The 26039-nt window shown below is 39.5% G+C and overlaps 1 protein-coding gene across 1 annotated transcript; it reads right to left on the bottom strand.

Moving 5' to 3' along the window:
• Positions 1 to 381: 381 nt before the first annotated feature.
• Positions 382 to 25508, bottom strand: MTNR1B (melatonin receptor 1B). Its single transcript, XM_069850031.1, has 2 exons — positions 25298 to 25508; positions 382 to 1325 (listed from the first exon to the last, which is right to left on the bottom strand). The coding sequence occupies exons 1-2, from the start codon at positions 25506 to 25508 to the stop codon at positions 457 to 459; spliced, it is 1080 nt and encodes a 359-aa protein (XP_069706132.1). The 3' UTR covers positions 382 to 456.
• Between the last annotated feature and the right edge of the window lie 531 nt (positions 25509 to 26039).

Raw genomic sequence — 26039 nt, 5'->3', positions numbered from 1 at the left:
TTTGCGTATGTGTGAAAAGCAGTATATCTACTTCACCCTCTTTTTTCAGATACAGGAGGGAGGAATATATCACTCCACAGTCCTGGTGAACTGCTGTGCCCATAGACAAGAATCACCACTACATCTTCTAAGAAATGAATCCTGGCCTTGTATAAAGTATACAAAACTCCCAATGGAGTGAAAAAATGCCTCATTCATGTATCTGGGAGTAGAATTCAGCTCTCAGAACTAAACCAGCTTGCACTCATCTGCTGCTTTAATTCTGAAATGTGTTTTCAATTGACATCATGTATAAATCATGAACTGAGAGCAATGTGCTTTATCAATTAGACAGTATTCCAGTCACAAAGTGCCATCCAAATGAAAAGCCCCTAGAAGTAAGCAAAAATTACCAGAATATTACAACTATATTCTTGGAGTTCTCCGTGACAGACTCTTGCATTGAGTATTACATATTTACAAGGTGTCAGTTTTCATTTGGTCATTGTTGTTTAAAGCAGGAGAAGGCTTGCTCTTCTGGCCATCAGTTCCTCCTTTGGATGTGTCCTGGAAGAAAAGTCTTGGCATCCACAGTGACATTAAAATTCGTTTGTATTCATTCCGAAAGTTTTGGTTAAGAAGTCCATATATTATTGCATTAAGGCAGCTGTTGAAATAGGCCATGAAGTAGCTTATAATGAATAACCATTCAGGAACTTTTGGTGCCATTTCCATAGGATCGATGGCTACAGCCAGTCCAATGAAGTTTAGAGGTGCCCAGCAAAAGGCAAAAATCACAAAAACCACAAACATGGTGAGAAAGTTTCTGAAGTCACTTTGCTTCAGTCTTGGCTTTGTTTCTGACTTGACTCGTCTTCTAACTTGAAGCACTAAAACCCAAATGCGAAGGTAGCAGAAGCTCACAATGGTGATAGGGACGATGAAGTGAATTACCACAACAGCTATCGTATAGTAGGAGCTTGCAGTCTGAACAAATGTGCACGAATAGATGCGTGGATCATACTTCAGAGAACCAACAAAAAAATTTGGCACAGTTGCAATTACTGTTAATATCCAGATTAAGGAGACATACAGCATTGTGTTCCAACAGCTGTACACTTTGTCATAGGCAAAACTATGACATATATAGCAATATCGGTTTATTGCAATTGCAGTGATGTTGAAAATAGAGCCTATTACACTCAGTCCCATCACAAAGCCACTCACTTTACAGTGCATTTCACCCAAAGTCCATCCATTGTGGAAAATAGCTATAAGCACCAGTGGGTATGGATACAAGGCCACCACCAGATCAGCCAAAGCCAGGCTCACCACAAATGCATTACCTAGGGAGAAAAAGAAAAATACATAGACATAAGCAAGCACAGTTGGGAACAAGAAGAAAACGTATTTTATTTCGGATATCTGCAATGCTAAATTATTGATCATGTCAGCAAGCAGGAGGAATGTAGGTCCGTTAGGTCTTCATGAGAAATAACTTGATTTTACAATTCAACTTCTAAGTTGAAACTTGTTGAACATATAGTTGAATGCTATGGAAATACCTGCAGCAACATGATATTTTAAAGCTGCTGGTGACTGGATTATACCCTCTTTTCTATTTTAATCTTTAAAAAAAGTAGTAATAATCAGTGAGCCATTACATAATCACGTGTTGATTTGTTTAAGTGTAGCTAACTCCACAGCTAGACTGGATAAGGTGAAAAAGAAAAAAAGTCTAAATTGTGCCAGGTAGGCAGATTATTATACCATTCTAACCTTTCATTGGACTACAACAAACAGACTCAACAGGCATCAAGAGGAAGGATATAGAAACATTAGGTCTGTAGGGAGTAGAAGGGTATGTTAGTTTATGTCTAAATTGTCACATGATAGTCTGTAGTACAGACAATTTCTGCACCAATGGGTTACCCATACTGCAGTTTCCCACTGACTTGACTAAAAATGAGTGAATTAACTTCGTCACTTTCGTTAGAAAACCAGATTTATGTATATAAAGAAAAAATGGATGAATGGAAGAGAAAGTATTCAAAATTATGGGAGGAGCCATTAGATTATTTTCTGATGATGATATTCAGGGACACTTTAGTGATATAGTTTAAAGATATATTGTTTGAAGGTATCTCTTTAAATAGTGTCCTTTTCATTAGTTTGAAATTTCTGTTCATCATACCTAAGGATACTTAAATGAAATAGTGAGATAGTAAATTGTATTCCTGAAAAAATTAAAATTTTTACTATGATAAGTAGTGCTTCCCTTGCTTTTTAAGAAAAATGTGAAACTATTCTCAGGAGACTGGAACGAGAGGTGCTAGCTTTAAATTCTTGTCACTTAGGTAGCATAAAACATGTTTCTGCTTTGTATACTCACTTTTTTACTTAAAGTCCTTCACAGTGTGAACAGATGAGCAGAAGACCCAAGTATCTTTTGAAATCATGTATGTAAATGTAATTATTTTTTGGTATGCGCAATTATATGCTCAATCCTACAAATTCTGATCTTTCTAGTCATCATTTAGGAAAGCAGCTCTGCATTTAATTATAAGCACAGAAATAATGTTTTAGATAAGGATTTCACTAGCTGGGAGCCATAAAACCGACAGCCTTGTAGGATTAAAACATTTACTCCACCTGCTCTGCATTTGCGGCTTGCTTAGCCTGAATTAAGGAAGGGGCAGTTCCATTTCTTCAACGGGAAGACAATACTCATTAGAATTTGCACAACAGCTAGTGAACCTAAGAGAAAGCAGTATTATCCATCTGTAGCTAGAAACACAGCTCATCTCAGAAGTGCTGTACATCTTATTTTAGACAGTTGCTTGTTATAAGTTTACCAGTCTGTCTTACACTTTCTTTATACTTCAAAGACCATACAAGTGTTTTCATAGCTACAGCTCACTGACATGTTACTGGATGTAAGGCAATAACACCTTAGAAGTACGAAGAAAAACAAATAGCACTGTTGATATTCGTGCCCTCCCAAGCCATGGTCACCCCTTGCATTAGGTTGAGGCAGGTCTATTAAGAGTATGTTGTTGGACCTGCACAAGGAGACATTTCTTGCTGGTTTACATGGACTCTACTGAATACAATTAAGTAATGTAGTGTCATGCTGTTATGAAAAAGGTAAATATAATTTTCAGATGCAAAATCACATGAAGTATTTTTTCTCTCTTAGTGAGGATTGCTAAGGCATTAGGAGAATTACTCCAGACTGGGACTTTGCACTTCAAGAAAGAAGTAAACCCTAATTAGAGCTAATCTAGATCAAAGAAAATAGTTACTAGTTTTACACTCTGTGAGGAAAGACTGAACAAAATAGGTAGAGGGTTGAGGAGGACACAATAATTTCAAATAGATGAAGCAGGAATGATATAAACCATATCCATGACTGTGGTGAACACAAACAAGCTCCAGTCACAAGAGTGTTTCAAATTAGAACATTTTAATGGCAAGAAGGAAACACTGGAACACTTTACTTAGTCTGCCATTAGAGGTTGTAAAAACAAGTTAAATTAATGTTGTCAGTACTGGCCTAGATACAGTGGAACCCTGTCTTGAACATGGGAAGGATGAGATGACTTTGAAGCCTTTTTCTAGCCATTTGATAAGTTACATAAAAGACAAGACTTACAAAGGAGCAAGGGCTTCTTTATCAGAATGTACTTACATCATGGCAACAACAATTTCTCTTCATCTGTTTCATCATTGTATCTGACATTAGGAGATAGAGGATTCAAGAGAAAAAAAGAAAAAAATACTCTTTTTTCAGTTTTAGAATGTCTTTTAGAGAAAGATAGAGTTCAGCCCAGAATGTGTGCTAAAATCAATCTAATCTTTAAAGCCTCCCATCATCAGCTTATATCTAAAATGTAATTGTTCAGTAAAAATCACATGGGCATTCAGATCTTTCAAACATATTTGGAAATGTACTGAAAAATATATTTGGGAAGAGAATTTCAAAATCTTGGATGTAGTTTAAGACTTCCTGAAAATTCCAGCTGCAATAAGAAAGGACAGTTAGCAATGAACTTGTCAAAAACATAATATACCACTTTACAATATAGAAGAAAAATGGTACAACATCTAGAATGGCCTCAAGCCTTTTTTATGGCTGTTTACAGGGTCAGGTGTTCACATTGTGCATTGCAAAGTACGGTCTAATGTGGTTTTTTTTTCTATTTGGCTGACTCTGGGATGAAGTTTAGTATCATATTACTGCAATGAATAAGCTACAGAAGTACGGAGAGACTTTTCTAATTTGCAAAAAAAACCAAAATCAACATTCTGAGAAATCAAAGATCTTATGTATATATATATTTTAAGGGCTTAGAGGAAGTACACGTTCCTTGTTTCACCTAAGACATAGCATTTGGAGTGACTATATTTAAATTAATACAATAATACAAAAGATAACTTTTTGCTGTCTGTAACAAAACAAAAAACACCAAATGCTCATCTAGTTGGAATTATTATTTCCATAATACACCCAATGGACTTTGTTCCTAAATTTCAGTTTCATAAGACAGAAGATTATATTCATTTATAAGAAATACATTTGCTCACTGGAATGGAAAGACTCTACTTAGAAGCAGAAGCAACTAAAAGCCAAAGGAACTCAAAAGGATGCACATCTGCACTGTTTCAAACATTGATAGTTGGGTGCATAGAAAATAAAATAAGTTCTGACATTGACTTTGGGTGCAACAGAACTAGACTGAAGTGTCATGAGGCATTCTTGCACACTTTTTACCCCAGTGAACACGTGGAAGGAAACTTTCATATCATCTTGCACTCTTGATGTAGGAACAAACCTTTTGGTAAAATCAAGACTTCTAAGGGCTAAACATCTGCCTTCTGAAAAGAAAATTGGGTCCTATTGTCTCTAGAAAAAACAGGAGCAATTGTAATCATCAATGATTTTTTAAAGACTTTGCTTATTTTTTTTGTTTCAAACTGGCTAAAATGATTAATTATACTCCACGGTGTTTTATTTTTCATTGCATGATGCTTTGCTTGTTACACGTTTGATTAACAAGTTGCTATATATTACATACAAACACCATCCTCTTGGGTCTATTTCCCACTGGCTGTAGTCATGTTTCTACTTGTCATGTTTGTCTTCTCCTGCATCTGTTACTCTTGTCTTCTTCAGCATTCAAAAGCCTAGTTTAAAGAAAATTGTTTCTACACAGCCTATTGTGTAGAATGTTCCAATTTTTTTGCTGCTCTCTCCTCTTCTGCTGTCAAACTTGGGTTGCTGCGTAGCAATAAATATAAGGAATAGGTAGGGACAGGCATGGCAGAAAGTGAATAAATATGACTATAATGTATTGGCAATACCAAAGAGTGGTGACTCAGGATAGTTATTTTATTTTTCCATTTCCATATCCTAACCGTAAGGAAAAACTCAAGTCACACTTGCAAATTTCTTACTTCATTATGTCTTCAGTTGGAATGTAAGTGGGAAAGCTCTTTGTTTGGGCTTAAGTCTTAAAAAACCCTCTAATAATCAGTGATATGTTTATTATTATATAGCCTTTTTTAATTACTTAAAATGATAAGAACTAGAGTTTTTCTAAGACAACTACCTGTACTGAAGGAAAAGGAGCAAGGCCTTGACTTTAATGAAGTAAGAATTCAATCACCCTATAAATTGAAGCCAATCACTTCACTGCTGAGCTCACCATAATACACATCCTCAAGAAGAAGCTGAGCTGACAGACAAGGCATTTCTTTAGTGCTAGTTGACTCTTCAGCCCCTCTTTTTTATTCCTTTGCCAGACTCCATAGACCCTGTACTCAAAATTAACTTAAATAGGAGAGCTCTGGAAGATTTCCAATAGCTTTCTTGTTATGGTTGATGTATAAAGACAGAATCTGAGCTCAGTTTCTACACAGTATTATAGTCAAAGGCACAAGATACCACTTCAGGGATGCATGCTCTCATTCATTCTGCAAGTCACTTTTATATAAAACACTAAGCATACAAAACATTTTTTTTCTCTAGTTTTTAAAATGTTCACAAAACATGCAAGAGGAATTCAAAATTTTAGTTTTTTCCTGTAAATCATTAAAAGGAAAAAAGGTTTTACAGTCTTGATTATAATTCCAAGTCTCTGCCAGTGCTACACTCCTTGCATACACAATCCTCTCTCAGCTGTGACATCTCCTCTTTCTAATAAAGGTAACCTTGATCCTGATACTAGGCTTGGTATGGGAGTTGCTGGTGCCTTACAATATTTATTTCTAACTACCAGAAATTTGTGGAAATTAAATGCTGTTTTTATAGTTGTAATCTTAATTACATTTTTTTTATACTGTGATACAATGTGATATGATATGAATTATGTCATGTTGTGTTCTGTTGTTTCATGTTGCATCACTGGAGATAAAAGAGGAGAAATCAAAGCCTTTCATAATTCCAACAACTTTTAAAGGAGCAGATTTTACCCTCAGACAAATGAAAAAAGCAACACGTTAATCCCAAGGCACGTTAGACAAGATTCATTACAGCAAGTCACTTCGTGGATTTTTGTTTGAGTCTAGACTAACATGGAGATTGAAGAGGCATAGCAAATGTCATGAAGATATCAATCAGTCCTTCAGTCAAGAAAGCTGTTCCTCTTAGATTTCCCCTTGTCAGTAATTACTAAATAGAAATTCAAACTATGCAGCTCTGATGAGGTATTGTCTTGAACTTTATTGTTCAATGTCATCTTCCAACAACCAGGCATAAATATAATTTCCTGGCTCCAGACTCTATTGAATCAGTGAGTCTCGAGGTGTAGGCCAGATAAAACAAGAGCATACTCAACTAAAAGAAAATTGGTATAAAATTGCCTTCATGTGTCTATGTCTCCACTCCTATTTGTAGAATGACTCTAAGGACCAATTTGCTCAGCCAAATCATTTAAGCACAGATTCTTCTAAGCAACCAGAGTGCAAACATGAGGGAGGTATGAGTGGTTTTCCAGATCAGAGATCATCTGCAACTATGAGTTGTGCTGGAAGCTACATTTGCAGGAGCTGAATTTTAGGCTTATAAGCCATAACTCTTAGATGTTGACATAATCTTGCTGAAAAGAGGCATCTAAGATGTATCATTGATTACTATGGTTTTGTGATCATAATTTTGGCATACTTGGCAGCTAGATATGCGTATAACACAATGAGCAAAGCCGCTCTTCTGTGTGCTCAGACTTCTCCCAGTGATTAATTACAGGAGCACTGGTACTTGCTGAGAGTTCGCTGTCATGAGTTTCAAAACAGACTGCAGGTGTGAAAACATATTTCCAATGCTGTGCTGTTAAAAACTTAGCAAATTTTTGAGATTTGCAACTCCTAGGTGTACAATTTTGCTTGCCCGTGGCTTCCTCTGGTAAGAGTAGGGGCAGTGTGACCTCTACTACACCTAGAGTACCAGCCACAACAGAGACAATACATAGTACCGTCTAGCGTGGTAGAAGGCAAAAGCAAGTGGGTGGTTCTTCCTGAGCAAAAATCTGATCGATAATTGGACAGTAAGTTTACAGGGCAGTAAATACTTTTCTAGGCTTCTAATACTTTCTAAGATAGCAGGAACTTTCCTGGTACTGGATGGTTTCAGAGAGAAAAGGGGACATGGATGAGGTAAGACAGGAACTTCTAGAGAATTCCCTATTACCTAGTGGTTAGAACACTTCCATGGTAGAAGATACCTTTTCTGAAAAAAAAGACTTGAGCTTTAAGTCTCCATAGTCCCAAGAGAGTGCCCTACTCACCAGCCCTGCAGTTCTGGAGTTAGCCTGCTTGTCTCTTTCTAGGTTTTGTTCAAAAATTTCAACCTAGAACCAGAATACCCAAATTATCGCTTATATTGTAGAGTGCTATTCATCAGCATGTTTCAAAGAAAAAGAAAAAAAGAAAATTCTTCTCATGATTTGACAGCTTGGGAAACTGAGATAGATTGGTGCAGGGACTCTCCCAAGACACAGATTAGGAAGAACACTCTAGTTCATGAGCCTTGCTCTTCTCTGTTAGATAATGTTAGGCACACTGTTAGGCACACTGTGGAAAAAAATGACAGTGCCTGTCCAGCTCACTGCTCCAAAATGACACCGCAGTGGTATAATGGCACTGAGACATGGAACCTATAGAAGAGCTGGAGCTATCTAGTGAAGTTAGGCAAAACCAAAGCAAACAAAAGAGGATGTTTTCTGTGGTATGAAGTAAACCTATAGAACTCCTGAACAGATCTTGCAGATGCAAAATTTTACCTACATTCAAGGGAAGGCTGGAAAAGTACTTGAGAGAGACATCATTTGAAGGTTACCAAACAAACATAACAGACTAGGTTCAGGAAATCCTCTGAGCTGGCAGGAATCATAAGTTCAGAGATTACAGAAGTATCATATAGGGTTGCCCTGTTCTTTTTTCCCTGAGTGCCTGTTTACATATAGTTAAAGATGGGGTATGAGGCTAGCTATGCCCTTGGTCTGTACCAATACAGCTGCTTTTATGATAAGGAGAGTAGGTTTCAGTGACACCATTCAGAAGCACAGCTCCTTCTTCGGCTCTCCTGTTGTGCTGATCTGAGTAGTGCGATGCAACATTCTGATTCACATCCGTTCCAGCCACTACTCTATGTAACCAATCTGGTTTTGTTGACAACATTTGTGAATAGACAATAACAATAACCTTGTTGCAACTGAGCTGCATTTTGCAGCAGGTTCGGGGTGAAGGTCCTTTGTATCACTGCTCTCGCACTGAAGCCATCTAGTCTAGAAAGGTGAAAAGCCCCTGTAGCTGCTCAGAGAACATCTCTATCTAGGGTACTCTTGCTTTTCATGCAGGGAATGAAGCCAAGACATTTACTCTGAGTGCTTACTGCCATGGGCATCACTGATGGCTGAGCTTCAAAATCTCCAGTTGCTGAGCACAATCAGTGAATAACAATAAAAACAGGCCGTTTTTTCATTAATTCATTAAAGAAGCTGTATTTACTGTACCTGTCGGTATATATCAGCTTAATTTTCTTCACTTCAAGTAACCACAGCTGTTGATTGCTTCAGCCAACAAAGAATAGGAACCCTACATGAACAACTTCAAGTATGAAAACTCATTTGCTGCCAACAAAGGGGCTGATATAAAAAGATGTAAAACCCAATAGGTGCGATCTAGCCAAATCCTATAAATAGCTAGCAACATATTATTGTAAATAACATTTTTTTCTGTCCCTCAACAGTATCCTGCATTTCATAGAGGAAAAAAATGAAATATGTAGCATTTTGTAGGATGTTATTTTGTTCATAAAAGCCAAAACCTTAAACTTGGTTCAGATCAACTACAAAACACCGGGATGTGGAAGAAAATGAAGTAAGGCCCTTTCACTGCTAACAACTCTGGACAAAACTTTATTGTGTCCTGGCTGATATTAATTTATTTTGTGTGAAAGGCTAGTTTATCTTCTGTTACTGTCACTATTACCTTCTATCACCTTCATCATTGCTACTGTCTTTAGTTTGAATTTGTGTCAAAGGAAATTACATGGGTTTCTTTTTCCTCTCTTATGGCAACAAATCGATGTTCAGGTCCTTAGAATAACTTAGCTTCCACCTTCTTTTAGAAAGGAGGACAGAAAACTGAAGAATGAAAATAAAACCCATGTTTTATTTTGCTAAGCTGGTTCATTTGTTGTTTTGTTTTTTATTTTTTTTTAAGTATTCAGTAGCAGATTACCTGAATTAAAAAAAAAAAAAAAGAAAAACAAAGAAAAACAAAGAAGCAACAAACCCCAGAACATAAAATAATCTTATTTTGAAATATAAAGCTCAAGATATTACAGGACTATTAAAAACATCCAGCAGATATACCAGATGAAAAAAATTGGGACTGTTGCAGGCTATGAGACACACTCAGCACCTGTTAGCAAGGAGATTTGGTTAGTTATGATAAGGTGCTTCCTCAAGCTTTGCTTTGTAGACCCACTTAAACAGAACAGAGGATTTTGACCAGTAAAAATGTTGGGATCTCTCCTTATGGAAATGAAGATATGCAAGTGGCAATTTCCACGGTGATTTACTCAACTGCTCTGTGTGAAGAGCAGATGAAGGACCTGCAGTATCTGACAGCTACACAACCAGAAACAAGTACATGCAAAGCATGTACATGCAAACTGGTTACAGCTGCAAAAACAAATCTAATCTAAGACTGTTGTTGCTATATACTTTTAGGGGTTCCTAGGTTCAGCTCCCAGACACAGGGGGGGAACCTAAGATGGTCTTGTGATTCTATAAAGTGGAATCTGATACGCTACTGTGAATATATTACATGGAATGTCCAATATGGGAAACACTTCGGGTGACAGGTTGCCAATGCCTCCAAGATTCTCTTGGAGAGTCCTTTCATTATAATCTTCTTTTCCCTATTAGCCATTTCTTATTTAGTCAAGGAAGAAAATAGATGATACTTGATGAAAATGACCTTTATAAATTTTCAGTGAGAGAAAGTCTTACCCTTTTTGTTCTGAGCTTTTGGAAGGCCTCATCACTGTACATGCATAGGGAGATGAATGTCTTCAGAAGTTGCTGTGAGCCTCTTCCGTCTGCTTCTTTTGTAAACGAGGTCTTAAACCAAAGTACACTGACATGATTCATCTTATTATGATATTCATATGTTTATAAGTAGCATGTAAACAGATAAGTGAATAACATGCTTTTACAAAAAGTGATTGTTTATTTTCTTCTAAAGAATTGTCAGGTTTGTGTTTCAACTCAATACAGACAAAGTGTGTAATGATCATTTCCTGAATTAAAGTCTTTTCTGAGAGCCAGTAAAAGCCTTACAAAATGATGAGAAAAAAACCTGTTCATCCTAGGACTGGGAGTCATGATATTGGTTAGATAGTTAAATGAAGGGTGATAGGCACAGAATCACACAATCATTTATGTTGGAAGGGATCTCTGATCATCTGATCCAACACTTCTGTTCGAAGAGGAGTCAACTACAGCAGGCTGTTCAGGGCCATATAGTCAGGTTTTGACTATCTCCAGCTGTGGAGACTCAAGAGCCTACCTGGGTGAACTGGGAATGTGTATTTATACAGGATATTTACATTTTTTCTAGGAAATAGAGGAAATATGTTGTTGATTTTGGATCAGATAAGTGCTTTACTTGTTCTACTTGGTGATCTGTGGTCTAGAAACAGCAGTAGGTGACTTCTGTCAGCATAAAATACCAAGTCACACTTATGGGCAGTTTTCCTAGGTAAATACACCTACAAACTGCAAAAAATCAATGTAATTTTTATTAAATCAGGCTCAAATGGAAATAGATTTTGCATATATTACATGGGAATGTTGAGATTCAGGGACATGTGCTTCAATATTTTGTTTGCTTTCTGTGAGCAGACCAGATATTCCAGCTTCCTATCTAGCCAGGATGCTGACCGTTTAACAAGTTTTACAATCTTTGAGGTCCTAGCCTACTAGGTGTTTCACAAGAGTGATTGAAGAGAATTATATTGTTTTGAGATTACCTAAGGAAATGCATAATAACAGCATCTCAAATTAGTTATTTTTGGTAAGCTTTAATGCAACAAATATCCAGTGCTGAAATTAGACTCTGGGTTGCTTAGTTAATGTTTCATACCTAGAATCATCATCATAGGTTAAAATAAATTATTTTACCATCCTTACTAGTTGGTAGTTTTTTCTAGGCAAATCATTACAGCTAAACCATCTTTTTACAAGGCTTGCTTCAACATCTGATTAAAAATTTTACACATCTTATTTCTAATGACTGCAAAAGAAAGCACAAAAAAAAAAATAAAAGAAAGGAAAATCTTGTTTAACATGAAAACTGATTCAGAAAACAATGTGTTGTCCATGGGCTTTAACCCCACCTGTGAATTGAACAACAACTATTTTTGCAGTCATATTAGAGGTCTCATGGGTAGGCTGTGTGTCCTTGAGTAGAACTGCTCTGTATTTCCACAGCACAACTGTAGTTTTCTGTCACTATATTTTATGCCAGTAAAATACTTGGAATATGCCAGTTTACTACCTGATTTTAAGTAGGGGACTTTGAATTTTAAGTTTTGTTTCCATCATGACCTCTAGTGTAACAAGACAAAGGCAAATAAGGATACGATTTCCCTAATAATCAAAGAATTGTTGCATTATCCCAGTATTAGGGCTTTCTATTTAACAGAAAGTTCTTTAAATACAGCATTTTCTGTCAGGTGACTGTGCTGATGTAGTTAAAAGTGCGAGAAGGTATGCTGCTTTGTTTTCCCCTTTGCAAATTTATTTTTATGTTTCAGTTAAGTGTTGGACCAACCGATGCAGAAGACTTGTGAGAGTTAAACTCTCAGCTGCTTTGCATGCCACTGTATACCTCAAATAAAGAGTTCTGCCACCACAAACACTATTCCATGCTTAATAGATGATGTACATACAAAGGTACTAATACGACTGCAATTTCACTTTTTTTTCCTTGTTTGGTCTTTTCCAAAGGAATGAAAATGCAGTGACAGTAAGCAATAAATGACCACATTATAGGCACAAGAAATATACCACCTTTAAACATACTTACACTGAAAATCCCCACAAGATTTTCACAAACCAGGGATCTCAAAAATCAGGATGAGTTAAACCTCCTCTAAGCATTGGTAAGCCAGTGCTATTAATAGAGTCCTGCCAATTATGTCAAATGAAAATCTTTCCACCAGTATTTAGGTTAAAATGCAAGTATTTTACAGCAAGTTATGGCGTCACGCTAGAGCCTTGCAGAATCACCATATCCCAGAATCTTTCAGGCCAGAAGGCACCTCTTGAGATCACCTAGTTCAACCCTTCCTACACAAGTAGGGTCAGTGAGAGCAGCTTGCCCAGGACTGTGTCCAGTTGGGTTTTCGGTATCTCCACAGGTGGAGATTCTACTACTGATCTGGGCAACTCGTTCTAGTGTTTAATAACCTGTACAGTGAAAAAAATTTTCTTGTGTTCAGATGGAATTACGGGATTTAATTTCTACCCATTACCTCTCGTCTTCTCAGTGGGCACTACTTGGAAGTGTCTGGCTTCCTCTTCTTCACTTCCCTCCACCAGGTATTAATACACATGGATAAGAAGCCCCTGAACTTTCTCTTCTCCAGGCTGAACCCTTTCAACCTCTCCTCATACCGGAGATGCTCCAAGCTCCTAATAACTTTAGTGTCCCTGTCATGGACTTTAATCCAGTAAGTCTACGTCTTTCTTGCACAGGACAGCCCAGAACTGGACACAGAACTCCAGGTGTAGCCTTATTGTTGCTGAGGGAAAGGATCATCTTCCTCAGTTTGCTGGCAACACTCTGATGAAGCCCAGGATTCCATGTGCCTTCTTTGCTGCAACAGTGCACTGCTAGCTTATGATCACGTTGTCTACCAGAACCCCCAGGTCCTTTTCTGCAAGCTGGTTTCCAGCTGGGTATCCTACAGCAAACATAGGCTTGTTCCTACCCAGGTACCAGACTTATCTCTTCCCTTTGCTGAAATTCATAAGGTTCCTGTCAAACCAGCCTGTCCCTGTCCTTCTGAAGGCCAGCATGATCTTCTGGCAGATTAGCCACTCCTCTCAGTTTTGTATCATCTGTGAACTTGATGAGGGTACACTCTGCCACGTCATCCAGGTCACTAATGAAGACTTTAAACACAATTGGTCTCAGTTTTGCCCTTCTACTAGACTTTGTGCCACTGATCACAACCCACCTCCTTGACTCAATCATTCAGATAGTTTTCAATCTACATCACTGTCCACTTTTCCAATGTCTACTCTTTCAGCTAGTCGATGAGGATATTATGGGAAATGATGTCAAAAGCTTTACTAAAGTCATGGTAAACAACATTCAATGCTCTCCCCACAACCACCAATCTAATAATTTCATTATAGAAGGCTATCACATTGCTTAAGAATGATTTTCCATTTGTAAATCTATCCTGATTACTACCACTTGCTTGTCTCTCACATTTTTTGAAATGGTTTCCAGGATTAGTTACTCCATCAACTATTCATTACCTTAATAATGAATCAGAAGTGGTACCTTCTTATAGCATCCTGCAATTTTACTGACTGCTTGTCTTCCAACCATTAATTAAGTCAAACTTCATGTAGTTTATGATATAATTAATATAAAAAGCAACAGGCAAGAAAGACACTAATTGGAAATGTGTCACATATAAGATGAGGCTACCCACAGGATTTTAATCCTGTCTTGAAAATAAATTATACATGAAATTTCTGGAAATGTTGTGAAAGGCATTTCAACTCTTCAAATAAGCTCTTTTGGTCTCGGTGGGACTGGCAGTATTTGGGGGCAAAAGAAATTACGTATAGCTGCATTTCTTAGGGTTTCCGAGGTACATACTTCTCAGTCTTTCACAGATGATTTTTATTTACATTTCATGAATGAAGCACATGAACGACCACAGCATTTTACTCAGAAGAGAATGCATGATCAGCTTTGGTGGACCTTTGAATAGTGGAGTTGGTTGGTTTAGTGTAGTTACCAGTTAGTTACCTGGTTAGTTACCTGGATTAGTGTAGCTACCGGTGAAGCTACCAGTTTTATCTGGTAGTTAGCTACACTTTAGTACTGTAGTTAGCCGGTTCCTATAGGAAAGCTTTGGGGAAGGTCATCTCTTTCCTTCAGAGTGTACACAAGTATTCCTTGTGTAAAACAATTCACATCTGCTTTTTATGAATTCTAACTCTGTAGAAAATAGAATGAAAGAATTTTGTACAGAGATGTAAAGTGGGGATTGTTTTGGAACAGCTTGATGCCCAAAAGTTCTTTGACTTGTGAACACTTTGAGAAATCTGGTAATTTCATTTCATGCTTCTGTAGAAGCAATGGCATGCAGCTCTCTGTGTATCTCTACGTTCAGTACAATGGGTAACAGCCATCATTCTTAGCAGCTCTTGGATACATGAAGGATGCAGCCCTTCAGCCTGAATTCAAGAACTGTTAACAGCCTCAGTGAGGGAGGCTAAAAATGCTCTCAGCAACAAGTGGCTTCACTTCAGAGCAGCACAGTGCAGTTACTGCCTAGTTTATGACATCAGAAATGGTTCGCTGAAGCGCTTTTAAGAAAATTGTAGAATTAACTTTAACCTGATAGGCTAAAAAAAGATGGCATTCTATTTTTAAAAGATAACATGGAAGAAAGTAGAAAGGTGTGTCAAAGATGCATACTGTCATGAGTTTGCAGACCAGAAGGTTTGTCTGAGTGAAGACAGAAATTCCAGCCAAGGTATTGTATGAAACTTTTCCTCTGTAACTATCCAAAGATTACACCCTGCGCATTCCAGTGAGTAACAGCTGTTTTCAAATGAGTTGGCTGGAATGCTCAATCTCTTGAATATAGATTCCTGAGAGCCTTAAGAACTGTAAGTTGTAGTTCACAGAAAGGATGAATGGGATAGCTCCCATTTAGCATGTAGTGTCTACATCTCCTGTACGTCTTTACTTGTCCTGAAATGAAGCAGTATGTTCTAATGTAACTTCCTTTCTGCAAAGGAAAAAAATGTTCTTGTTTTATTAGCTCAGGATAGCATAGCTGTTTTGACGCGTATTCTTGGAAACAAGGCAATGTACTTGACTGTCTATGTCAGGTACCAATATGTGCTCGTAAAGGGCAACTTCTAAGAAGCTAAATATCCCAAGCCTAGCTGAAGACAATGGTACTCAGAATAGATCTGAATTGGAGTAGGAGTAGAATTTACTTCTAGAGGCAAAGAGCAAGTTATCACTGATATAATGAGATGAATGTAGTCTCCTTTAACATCCTCAATAGAATGGTTCAAGTCACCTGGTGAATATGTACCTGTTATGAATAGTTGAAAAAAATAGTCTTCTAAAACAAGCCATCCTGGCTGTCTGTGAATAGACTTGGTCTTTTAGCTCTTTAACTGATTGTGTCAGAGACTATGACGAATCCTTGAATTGCTTTTGATGGTCCATCCAATAATAGAGCTTCCCTGCAAAGAGGTCATGTCTCATACAGTCAGTGAGTCTTGCAAAAGAATCACCAGTCCGGAGTCCAGTAGAGAGCTGGCAGCAAAGGGAATGCTGCTAAGAAACATCGGAATAGCCATGGTGCAGCTGCTAAAAAGTCCCTCTAATTTCCTGTATCAGAGGTCGTGTTTGCATTGCTTATTTTGGGGAGATAAAAGTAAACTTATTCATACTCTGAGCTGAATAAAAAAGTCTGTGTAACTGTGTCAGACTCGGATCTATGGAGAGCCTGGGTATGGTGTTTCAGGCGAAGCATCACACTAAGATCATAATTTGGTTTTCTTTCTGTTCAGAACATGGGAAGAGTGAACTTGTGTCAAATGAAATACATAACACAAATATACACTTAGATTCTTTTGTTACAGGTTCAAGAAAGTCCATGTACTTTTCCAGTTTGACTAAACGTTCATCATTCTATTTCCTCTAAAGAGAAGTACATCAATAGCTCTGTTTACCAAGTGGAAGAGAACTTAGAATTATATTCTAAAATGTAAGTGTCTTGGAGCAGATCTTGATGATATACTTCCCATTCACTTAGCAGTATATCAATCACTTCCTCTACAGGATAAAAGAAAACTATAATTTTGAGCTAGCATCAAATATGGTATTGCCAGATGCTTCAAAGGAGGATACAAAGTACCCTATAGCAGAGTAAAATAACCTGCATCACATTACAAATTCATCCTAATCCTTAGTTGCTATATTTTGGCTTATACCTGCCACTAACACATTCCATACTTTCTCCAGTTTTTGGTAGCATTAGCCATTATGTCTCTGAACTCTCAAAGTATTCACTGAAGAGCCAGTAGTTCTTTAAATTTACCAATTTCCCAACTTCAACAGTTCATTTAGCATTTGAGAAAGTGACTTCCATTTTAATACCCTCCATCTCTAGATTACACTGAAAATATCCTTAGTCTCCTGTCAGCAAGGATAACAGAGGCAAGATTCTCTAGATGATGAAAAAATTATATTATTCTAGTCTATCTTCTCAAAAAAAGTCTATCTTCTCAAAAGTTATCCATTATTTTACATAGTTTCCTTTAAAGTCTCCTACTGCTTCGAAAGAAACCACCTCCTCAAGATTCCCGGTAATGCAGATTGATGAAAAAGTTATTTTCCTCCTTTATGATGTTTCTGTACTCCCAGATGTTTCCTTCAGTCCCTTTAGGTTGATAATTTCCTTTCAAACTTTCTACTTCCAAAACGTTTTAAAATTCTATATTTCTTAGATTTCTTCTTATCTACAACTTTCTTGGATCTCTGATTTTCATTTTTTCCAAATTTAATTAAAAGATTTGCTTCCTTTCACTGCAGGATATTTCCTTTGTTAATTTTCCTAATTCACAAATAACAACACTGTCTTTTCACTTTGCTCTTCTACTCTTAGAATTATTAATAGGTTAATAAAGTTTACATTCTATAACTATGAACATTTACTTTATCTGCTGGTTACTATTTGAACCAAATCTCGCAAAACAGAGCATGGAATTGATGATGACCTTATTCTATTTCCTCTTCAAGAAGAGAATAGGAGTGTAACTAGAAGTATGAGATGAGTCATGGGCACATAAGTGAATAATTCTAGAAATGTCATAGAAAAACTTGGTGTGTTGATCATTTGGAGGTATTCTCTGAGAAGAGATTTCATGTCTTCACGGACCGACTTCACCTAAGCATATGGGACAGCAGCTTGCAATCCAAGCTGGCAGAATGAATAAAAAGAATTTGAAATTGAGAGATGGGAACTGAGCCTGAGAAGGAATCATATAGTTTCTTCATTTAACACCCAGGGCAGGGGCAATTTTGGCTTCAGGAAGGTGGTGGCAGCAACTGTAGAAAATAGGAGCTCAAAAACTGAGCAGTCTGACTGAAGTGGTAATAAAAAAAGCAGTAGAGCCAGTAAAAGAATGCCAGGAACTCATGACACAAAATAGGAGATCCAAAACCAGTGAGAAATTAAAATCAAACTTTATGGAAATAATTCTGTTAGAATGGAATTGCACCAATGATCAGAGAAGAAAAATATTAACTGAAAGGAGTGCAGTCTTCATAAAAAACGGAAGGTGGGGGAGAGATAGATGATGATGTTCTGGTAAAAGCCAAAAGTATATTGGGGAATAGTTGCAAAGACAATGTGCAGTGAAATATGCAGAAAACTGCAGTAGGATGAGATCACCTCTGGTTTACTAGGGAAATATTAATCAAACAATTTAATGATGGGACGCTGCAGCTCCTCATACATAAAGGAGATAAGAAATATGCTAATCACTGTTGGATTCTGGACATACATCCAGTAGATTTCTTCAATATAGAGTCTATTTGCCAACATACTCTGGCCTTTGTTTTGATAAAAACAAAGGCATCCTTGAAGAGCTTGTCATAGAAAACAAGGTTGTATTGGAAGCAGATGAGATTATTTTGTTTAAATTAAATGGAAGAATACACGAAACAGACATAGCTTAGAAAGGAGGTTGCACATTTTGATAAATAAAAGAAGCTAATTAGGAAAGTGAAGTCAACTGTGTTGAAGAGCTTAGAGACTTGGATGTGGAGGAAGTTTGGCATTTCTCCATATTAAAAATACAAAAACATCCTCTGGAATTTGCATCCAAAAGAGGGAAAAAATGTAAGAAGTTCCAGATCTAGTTGGAGGAAGAATCTCAGCAAGGATACCAGAGGCAAGAAATGAGGGCAGAAAGGAAAGGATATGTCCACTAAACAAAACTGGTAGAGAGAAAGCAAAAAAATGGATAAAATGGGAGACGACAAAACCCCTAAACATAAGTGGCTTTGCCGAGGCCTCTAAAATTAATAAAATGCCCTTTCACCACATTAGTAAAAGGAAAGAGATGTCACTGGGGCAAGGGAAATCTGAAAATCAACTTAAAATGACTGCTGGTATGAAGAAAGATTTTGCTACAGTTTTTGATAAGGAGAATAATGATGGGCTTAGGAACAAGGCAGGCTGACAGGTGAGGAATTAAGATATCTACAATAAAGCTAAAATGTCAGAGAGATTGAATATACTTGATGCAAGGAATTTTTTTACATCTGTTATCTCAGAGATAGCATCATGGCTCTGGAAGGACAGAGCCCTACACGTGGCACCCATAAAAGGGAGCCAAATGTGTTCTATGGCCCTTTCAGGCTGTGGCACAGAGCATGACTTCCACATGCATCCCAAAGAGCAGTTTTGCCATGACTCACCTGCATCTGTGGTGCTGTCAGAATTTACTACCCGTTTCCTCCTCTTTTGCTATAGTGCTGATACAACTGCTGTCTCTTTTTGCACGAATGGTGCTAACAAGAAGCCAGAAAAACAATTAGTCAGAGAATAATGAAAAAACTAAAAGGGTGTTACCATCTCTGGAAGATTATTTTGTCTACCATAGAGTATGTGCTAACATGGCAGTTGTATTTAAGGTGGTGGATTAGCTGCAAAGGAAGAATGAATTCAGAAATCTTTAGGCTTCTTAGTATCACCTCAATTGTAGACAAGGCTGCAGAAACAAATTGGGAAGGAAAGGAAAACTAATGATGCAGGTAAAGACAAATAGAATAAAATTCAATAAGAGCTTATACAAAGTGGCTGTACCAACTAACGTGATCATCTTTATTTAACAAAAGCTGGACTTCTGGTATCTGGAGGGTTGCTTGAAACTCATCTCACCTTGGAAGCACATATGCTAGGGTACCACACACAGCCTGTTGTTACCACTGCCTGAATGGTGATGAAAGAAAATTGTTGGACTATATTGAACTAATTTTATCTGATTCACAAGTATTATGTCAGAAAACGCAAGAAGAACTAATGTAATTTTCTGATAATAAAAAGTTGAAAGCCCACATTGATACAGGGAAAATTCAAGATCTTTTTTTTCCTTGAGGACTAAAAGAGCAGAAAGACAATAGAGTATGAGGTCAGGTACTGAAAGAGTAATAATTGTGTGTAAATTTTGAGGTTGTCCTATGCAGGAATAGAAATTGGACTCAATGATCCTTCTGGATCCCTTCCAACTCAGGTCATTCTGTGATTCTGTGGACTGAAAGGACAAAAGAGAAAGAAGAGCAACATTAAGAAGTGACTGGACCAAGAAGAGTCATCTATACAATGCTATTTCATAACAGAAAAATGTGGCTCCAAGGTATATCAGGTTCATTTTGTCCATCCAGAGAAGGACAAGACAGAATAGAATGTTATTATTTTCTTTAAAGTATTGGTGGTACCTCACCTGCGTTACTGTGAACAGTTCTGTTTTCTCTTGTTCAGGACAGATTAATTAAGCTGGGATACGTGAACTAAAAGGCCAATCAGGGAAATTAAAAGCCTTGTTTATAGAGGAAACTAAAAGAATTTTTTCTTTTTTTTTTTACCATGGATGGCTGAGAGGTAAGTATGTGTTTATTCTCTATTAATACAGCACAAGAGTTCTCACTATGTAGAGAAATGATCCGTGCAAGTTAAATGACAATTATAGATCTACAAATAAAAATACCCACTATAAGTAAGAAACCAAGAGGCAGAAAGTTAAAATAATGTTTGAACCACAGTATTATTACAAAGATATAGAAGAGCTTTATTTTAAGTGTTGAGTTCAACAAACTTTTCTGAATGTTGAAGTCACGTTACCATGAATTTGTTAGTATTAGGGAGCTCCAAAGCTACAGATCCTGAATGTGAGAGAATGTGAAGGCCAAGCACATGCAGTCGCAGGGCTAATGAGTACATGGATTCAGAGTTCAAAAGCTGAAACCATAAGAGTAGGATGTCACGCACTGCTCATCAAAATATTTTCTCATCAGTATCACTGCTGATATAAAGAGACAATATTTTCAAAGCAGCTTAATGACCCAGAAAACATATTGGATATTTCAGTTGTATGGATAATGATATTTTTGTTAATGTCAGTCTTATCTCGATCAATATGATCTCTTGGAAGACAGACGGTGAGGAGGAGAAAAATGTGCAAATTTAAAAATGGAACTTGACAAGTTACCAGAAGAATTACATGATTACTTCTAACATCATATGTTGATTTCATCTCACCTAAATGTAGGTGAATGCATTGAGATAGTCATTCTTGAATCTCTTCTTTTAGCGGAGAGAAATACATACTTCTGTGGTTTGAATCATGTCATCCTAAGGTAGGTGTCAAAAAAAGGTTAATTAACTATGCCCTCAGAATGCTAATTTTTCTCCATCATTATAAAGGGAGCACAAAAGAATAAGTTTGAAACTTGGTATCTCCACTGTAGTCTTCTAAGAAATGAACTCCACCCCAGGAGACAACTGTCCTCTTCCCAGGAATGGTAATAGGGGAGAAATTAAAGACAGAAAGAGAACTGGTGTGGTCAAAGGGATAAAGAATGACTGAAGAGCGTATGTAACAGAGGAGAAAATATACCCTCAGGTATATTACAGAGAGGTGCACTGAAGGATACAAAACGGAAACAGCAAGGAAAAAAAAGAATACAAGACTTGATTGTATTTCCCAACATGTTTATTTAGTAGACAGATGAGTACCAAATTTACAATTCTATGTGCAGGAATATTTTATTTTGTACAGAAGAACATTTGAGAAATATTGTCTATCTTTACAGCCTCACACACATTAGACAGAACTAAAGATGCAAATACACCCATATTCTTACAGGTAAAAGAAACATGAATTTTGATTTAATTTGTGTTGCAAGAGCACCTTGCCATTCAAATGAATATCAGGGTCTCATTGTGCTGTGTTAGTTGTTATATGTGGAAAGGAAAATAGTGGAGGAGTGAAGAAGGTTGACACAATGCACTAAATATATCATTTTCTGCTAATGTATTCTTTAGTAGTGCACCAAGATTAATATTAGGCCTTCTACCAAAAGTAAAAGCGTCCCAAGTCCTCACTGCTCTTTGAAGTGATATTGATATGTGCCTAATTCTCACCTCTTGCTGATTTGATGCAGGCTTTAAGACAAATGAAATACAAGTGGTTTGCTTTATCTCTCTCCTGTGGGAGAAGCTTTGCCAGTTCCCATCTTCTGAAGTGCTTCCTACCAGGTTCTTACCCCAGCTCACAATGTTATGGTTACAGCTATGGCTATACAAATATATCCTGAAATTCTTAAAAGCATCTAGTGGCTTTGATTGATTCGATGCACCTTCAGGATACTTGACCAACCAGCAGTGGTTGTTGAACACATGTAAACTTTAGTACTTTAAAAGCTGCTATCAGCTGGGCATGCTTAATTGAATAAACCCAAAATCAATAGTCGCTTTTGAAAATTCAGAACACTTCTGACATTTCAAAGAGAAAGACAGGATAATTTATTTTATTATTTCATTATACAAAGTTTTATTTAATTTTATAGTGTGTTGGATGAAGTTACTTTCCTCCCAAATTAGAAATGATAAAAGCATTAATTTCTGTAAATTAAAACACTTTTATAGATCACAAGTTGCTCAGCCTAGAAGACAAGTGTGTTGATTCATACCAATTATGCTATGCATTACTTGGAAAAGCCTTCACAGATTTCCCCCTCCCCCTCCAAAACCAAATTTAAACACGAGAAAGAGGCTTCTGTATGCTATGAAACAATCCTCCTGTTATGAAGCTGGCAAAATTCCCACTGTTTAAGAAGTGAATGAGCAATCTCTAAAAGCACCAGTCCTATCCATTCTCCATTTCTCTCCTGCTGCGCATAATACTTACCAGGGCAAAGGCTAATGGGTTGTTTTATTTCACTCTATTCTTCTGCCTCATATTATATAACAGCATTAAAATGGATTTGCTTTTGATCATGCTTTAATTTTAAGGAGAGTGATACATAATTACATTGTTTGCAATTATCAGATTTCTCTGTTAAGCCTGGGACAGAATAGTGTTAATAAATCCTGGAAGTACGTGTGAGCTCTATTTTGCTTTCTGAAGGGAAGATTACTATTTGTACTAGAGAAGTGGGCAGAGCTGCTTAATTTATTCCTCATAAGTCCCAAACTCTCATCTCTATCCAAGAAAATCTCTCATTAGCTTCTTCAAAGAGAAGTGAGTGTTTATGGTGCTACAACCCTTCGTTTTTTTAATCCAGTCATGAGGATATCCTGTCTCTCGTCACAACTGTTACACTAGCTGCACCTTGCCTCTCTCCAGCATCCCTCACCACAAGTCTAACCCTTTCCTTGTCATTCTTCCTCACCGTTTCATTCTATCACATCTGCTTCCCTTGCAAGCATGAACATGTTGCTTCTGGTTTGCTCAGAAAGGAAAACCTGTAAGTTCACCTGCTTGTTCATCTTCTTTCCTTGACAGAGGCTACGGGCTCCCAAGCTCTGCCTTAGCTCCCCAGCACCTCCCCATCCCATACCAGTTCACAGTCCTCTTCCACTCTGCTTCCTCCATGAGAAATTTTCTCTGAAAAGACCTCTGTGGACATTCACCAGACTACCCTCTTTCAGCTCCATTCCCAAGAGTCATCTCCCCTTTTGAAAAACTAAGAACTGGCAATTTAAAAGGTATTTAACTTTATGAGGATTATGCAGAAGGAACTCCCTGCTGTTCTTCATGGTACTTATCAAAGATGAAGAGATCCTTGAACAGGGTCAGTGACATCACATTAAGGATGAACCTAGAAGGAGATCAATTAGGAGGTATTTAAATTAGAGAAGACCACATCGTATTTCAACAGTCTTGGGACACCACGGAGCACTTTCATCAGTATCTTATTTATCCTGAACTTATTCTTCCAGGCATCCCTCTCTTCCAGTCCAAACCCTCCCCTCTGCTGCGTTCGAGCTCAGGTTGAGCAGAAACCCCTTCTCTTGCTCCGCCCAAGCCGGGATTCGGTGCCCCGGGGTCGGCTGCTCTCTTCCCGGAGAGCCCATTCCCGGGACACCCGCCCCCCCGCGGCTCCCGGCCGAGATTCCCTGCGGGAACGCGCCTTCCCGGGGCTCCGGCGGCTCCCGGGGCAGCGGGGGGCGCTCGGGGAGCGGGGGCTGCAGCTCCCCCGGCACCGGGCGAGGCTTTACAGCCCTCGGCACCGGCTGCCTCCAACAGCGGGATGAAGCCAAACCAAAGCACCGCTCCGTTTCTTCCCTTGCTCCCCCAAACCACGCTTCCAAACGCCTTGAAGCTTGGGATGGCTCAGCCCCACGTACACGGGACCCGCTGGCATCCCCCTCGTGCAGCTGAAGGTGTCATGATTAGGAAGCCCCAGCTCTCTATAAACTGTTTCTGTTCCTAAGCATCATTTAATTCAGAACAAGGGGCACTCAGTGCCTGCTCGCAGAAGCTGGACCGATAGGATACGGAGCCCGCTGGCTCTGGGAGCGCCGGGGATGTTGTGCACCTCACCTCCCTCAGCTATCCGCAAAGTTTAGTTACCCCGACCTGCGTGCGCATCATGAAACGATCACATTCAAGACTTGACGAAGTGAGCATTTTTTTTTGGGAACTCTCTGGTGCTGTGAGAATTTTTGTAGGTATGCTGCTATTCTGGGATCGGAATCTTTCCACTGCACCCATACCCAAGAGCAGCCAAGCGCAGGTGTGTGAGCAGCAGCCAAACTCTGTGCATCAGGTACCAAAGTAGGGGAAGAGTGTCCCCATGCAGTGGGACACACCTGAACCGGGTAAGAAGTTGGCTGGGAGGCAAACGCAAGAAGTGAGTGCTAACTACAGAGTTTCGTAGTTTGAGACACGTGTAACTAAACCAGCAGAGATGGGAAGAGAAAGCAAATTATAACGTTGAGCAAGTAAATCCACATTTTAGCACACGCTAAGAAAAACTATAGACACGGTTCCAGGAAAACACCCCGCTTTATTTGCTGCCTTTTGGTTGAAGGATATTTGGTGAAGAGACAAGAAAAAAAAAATAAAAAAAGAAAGACGATTTCGTGAAAGACTATCGCAAATTCCGATGAAGACTCCGGAGCGTGGACTGAGCCGCTTCCCCGCACACGCGCCGCACCTCGACTTCAGAGCAAGTTTTAAAGTTCCTCCTTCTTTCCTCCGATCGCTCCGGGGACGCTTTTTGTGTCGGCGGCAACGATTCCCGACACCGGGAGCCCCACAGAGACCGCTCAGCGCCTCGTTAAGAGCCACTTACCGCCCCGCGTTCCGAGCCGAGGGGGGCGAGCAGGGGCGGACGGGGGCTCTCCGGTCCCCGCCAGGGCAGCCAGAAGCGAGGACCAGGGCTGCCCGCGGGGCTCTGGGCGCTCGTTCCCACCTGTGGTGGGATGTGGTGGGGGCGGCCGGTTCTCGATCCCGCTTACCTGAGTTCCTGAGCTTGCGGTTCTTGAAGACGGAGACGATGACGAGCAGGTTGCCCAGGATGTCCACCACGGTGGTGAAGATCAGCACGCTGGACAGCGCCGTCACCACCCAGGCGGGCCGCGCGGCCGCCGCCGCCTCCCGCTCCGCCAGGCCGAGGCGGCCCCGCCCGCCCGGGTCGCAGCAGTTCCGCAGGGAGCCGTTCTCCAGCATCGCGGCGCGCGCGGCTCTCGGCTCGCGCGGGACGGCGCCGGGGCTTTTAACCTCCCGCTCCCCCGCCGAGCGGCCGGGGCGGGGCCGGGGGGAAGCCCGGGGGCGGGGCCGCCGCCGAGACCGCGCCCCGCGCCGTGCGGGGATCCCCGGGAGGCGGCGGCGGCGGCGGCGCGCGCGGGGCTGGAGAGCGCGGCGGGGAACCCCCCGCGGATCCCGCCGCCCCCGGCCCCACCGGCGGGGTTGGCTCCCCCCGAGGCTCGGCCCGTCGCCCCCCCGCACTACGAGGGCAGGGAAACCCCTGACCTCTGCCGCGGGCGCGGGACTCAGGCGGGTTTTCCTGCCGCATGCCTGGAATCATAGAGCCATGGAATGGTTTGGGTTGGAAGGGACCTTAAAGCCAGTTCCAGCCCCTTCTGCCATGGGCAGGGACACCTCCCACCAGCCCAGGCTGCTCAAAGCCCCGTCCGACCTGGCCTTGAACACCTCCAGGGATGGGGCAGCCACAGCTTCCCTGGGCAACCTGTGCCAGCG

This window comes from Phaenicophaeus curvirostris, chromosome 1 (genome assembly GCF_032191515.1).
Source record: "Phaenicophaeus curvirostris isolate KB17595 chromosome 1, BPBGC_Pcur_1.0, whole genome shotgun sequence".
In the NCBI taxonomy this organism is placed as follows: Eukaryota; Metazoa; Chordata; class Aves; order Cuculiformes; family Cuculidae; genus Phaenicophaeus; species Phaenicophaeus curvirostris.
This window is presented reverse-complemented; position numbering and strand designations above follow the sequence as displayed.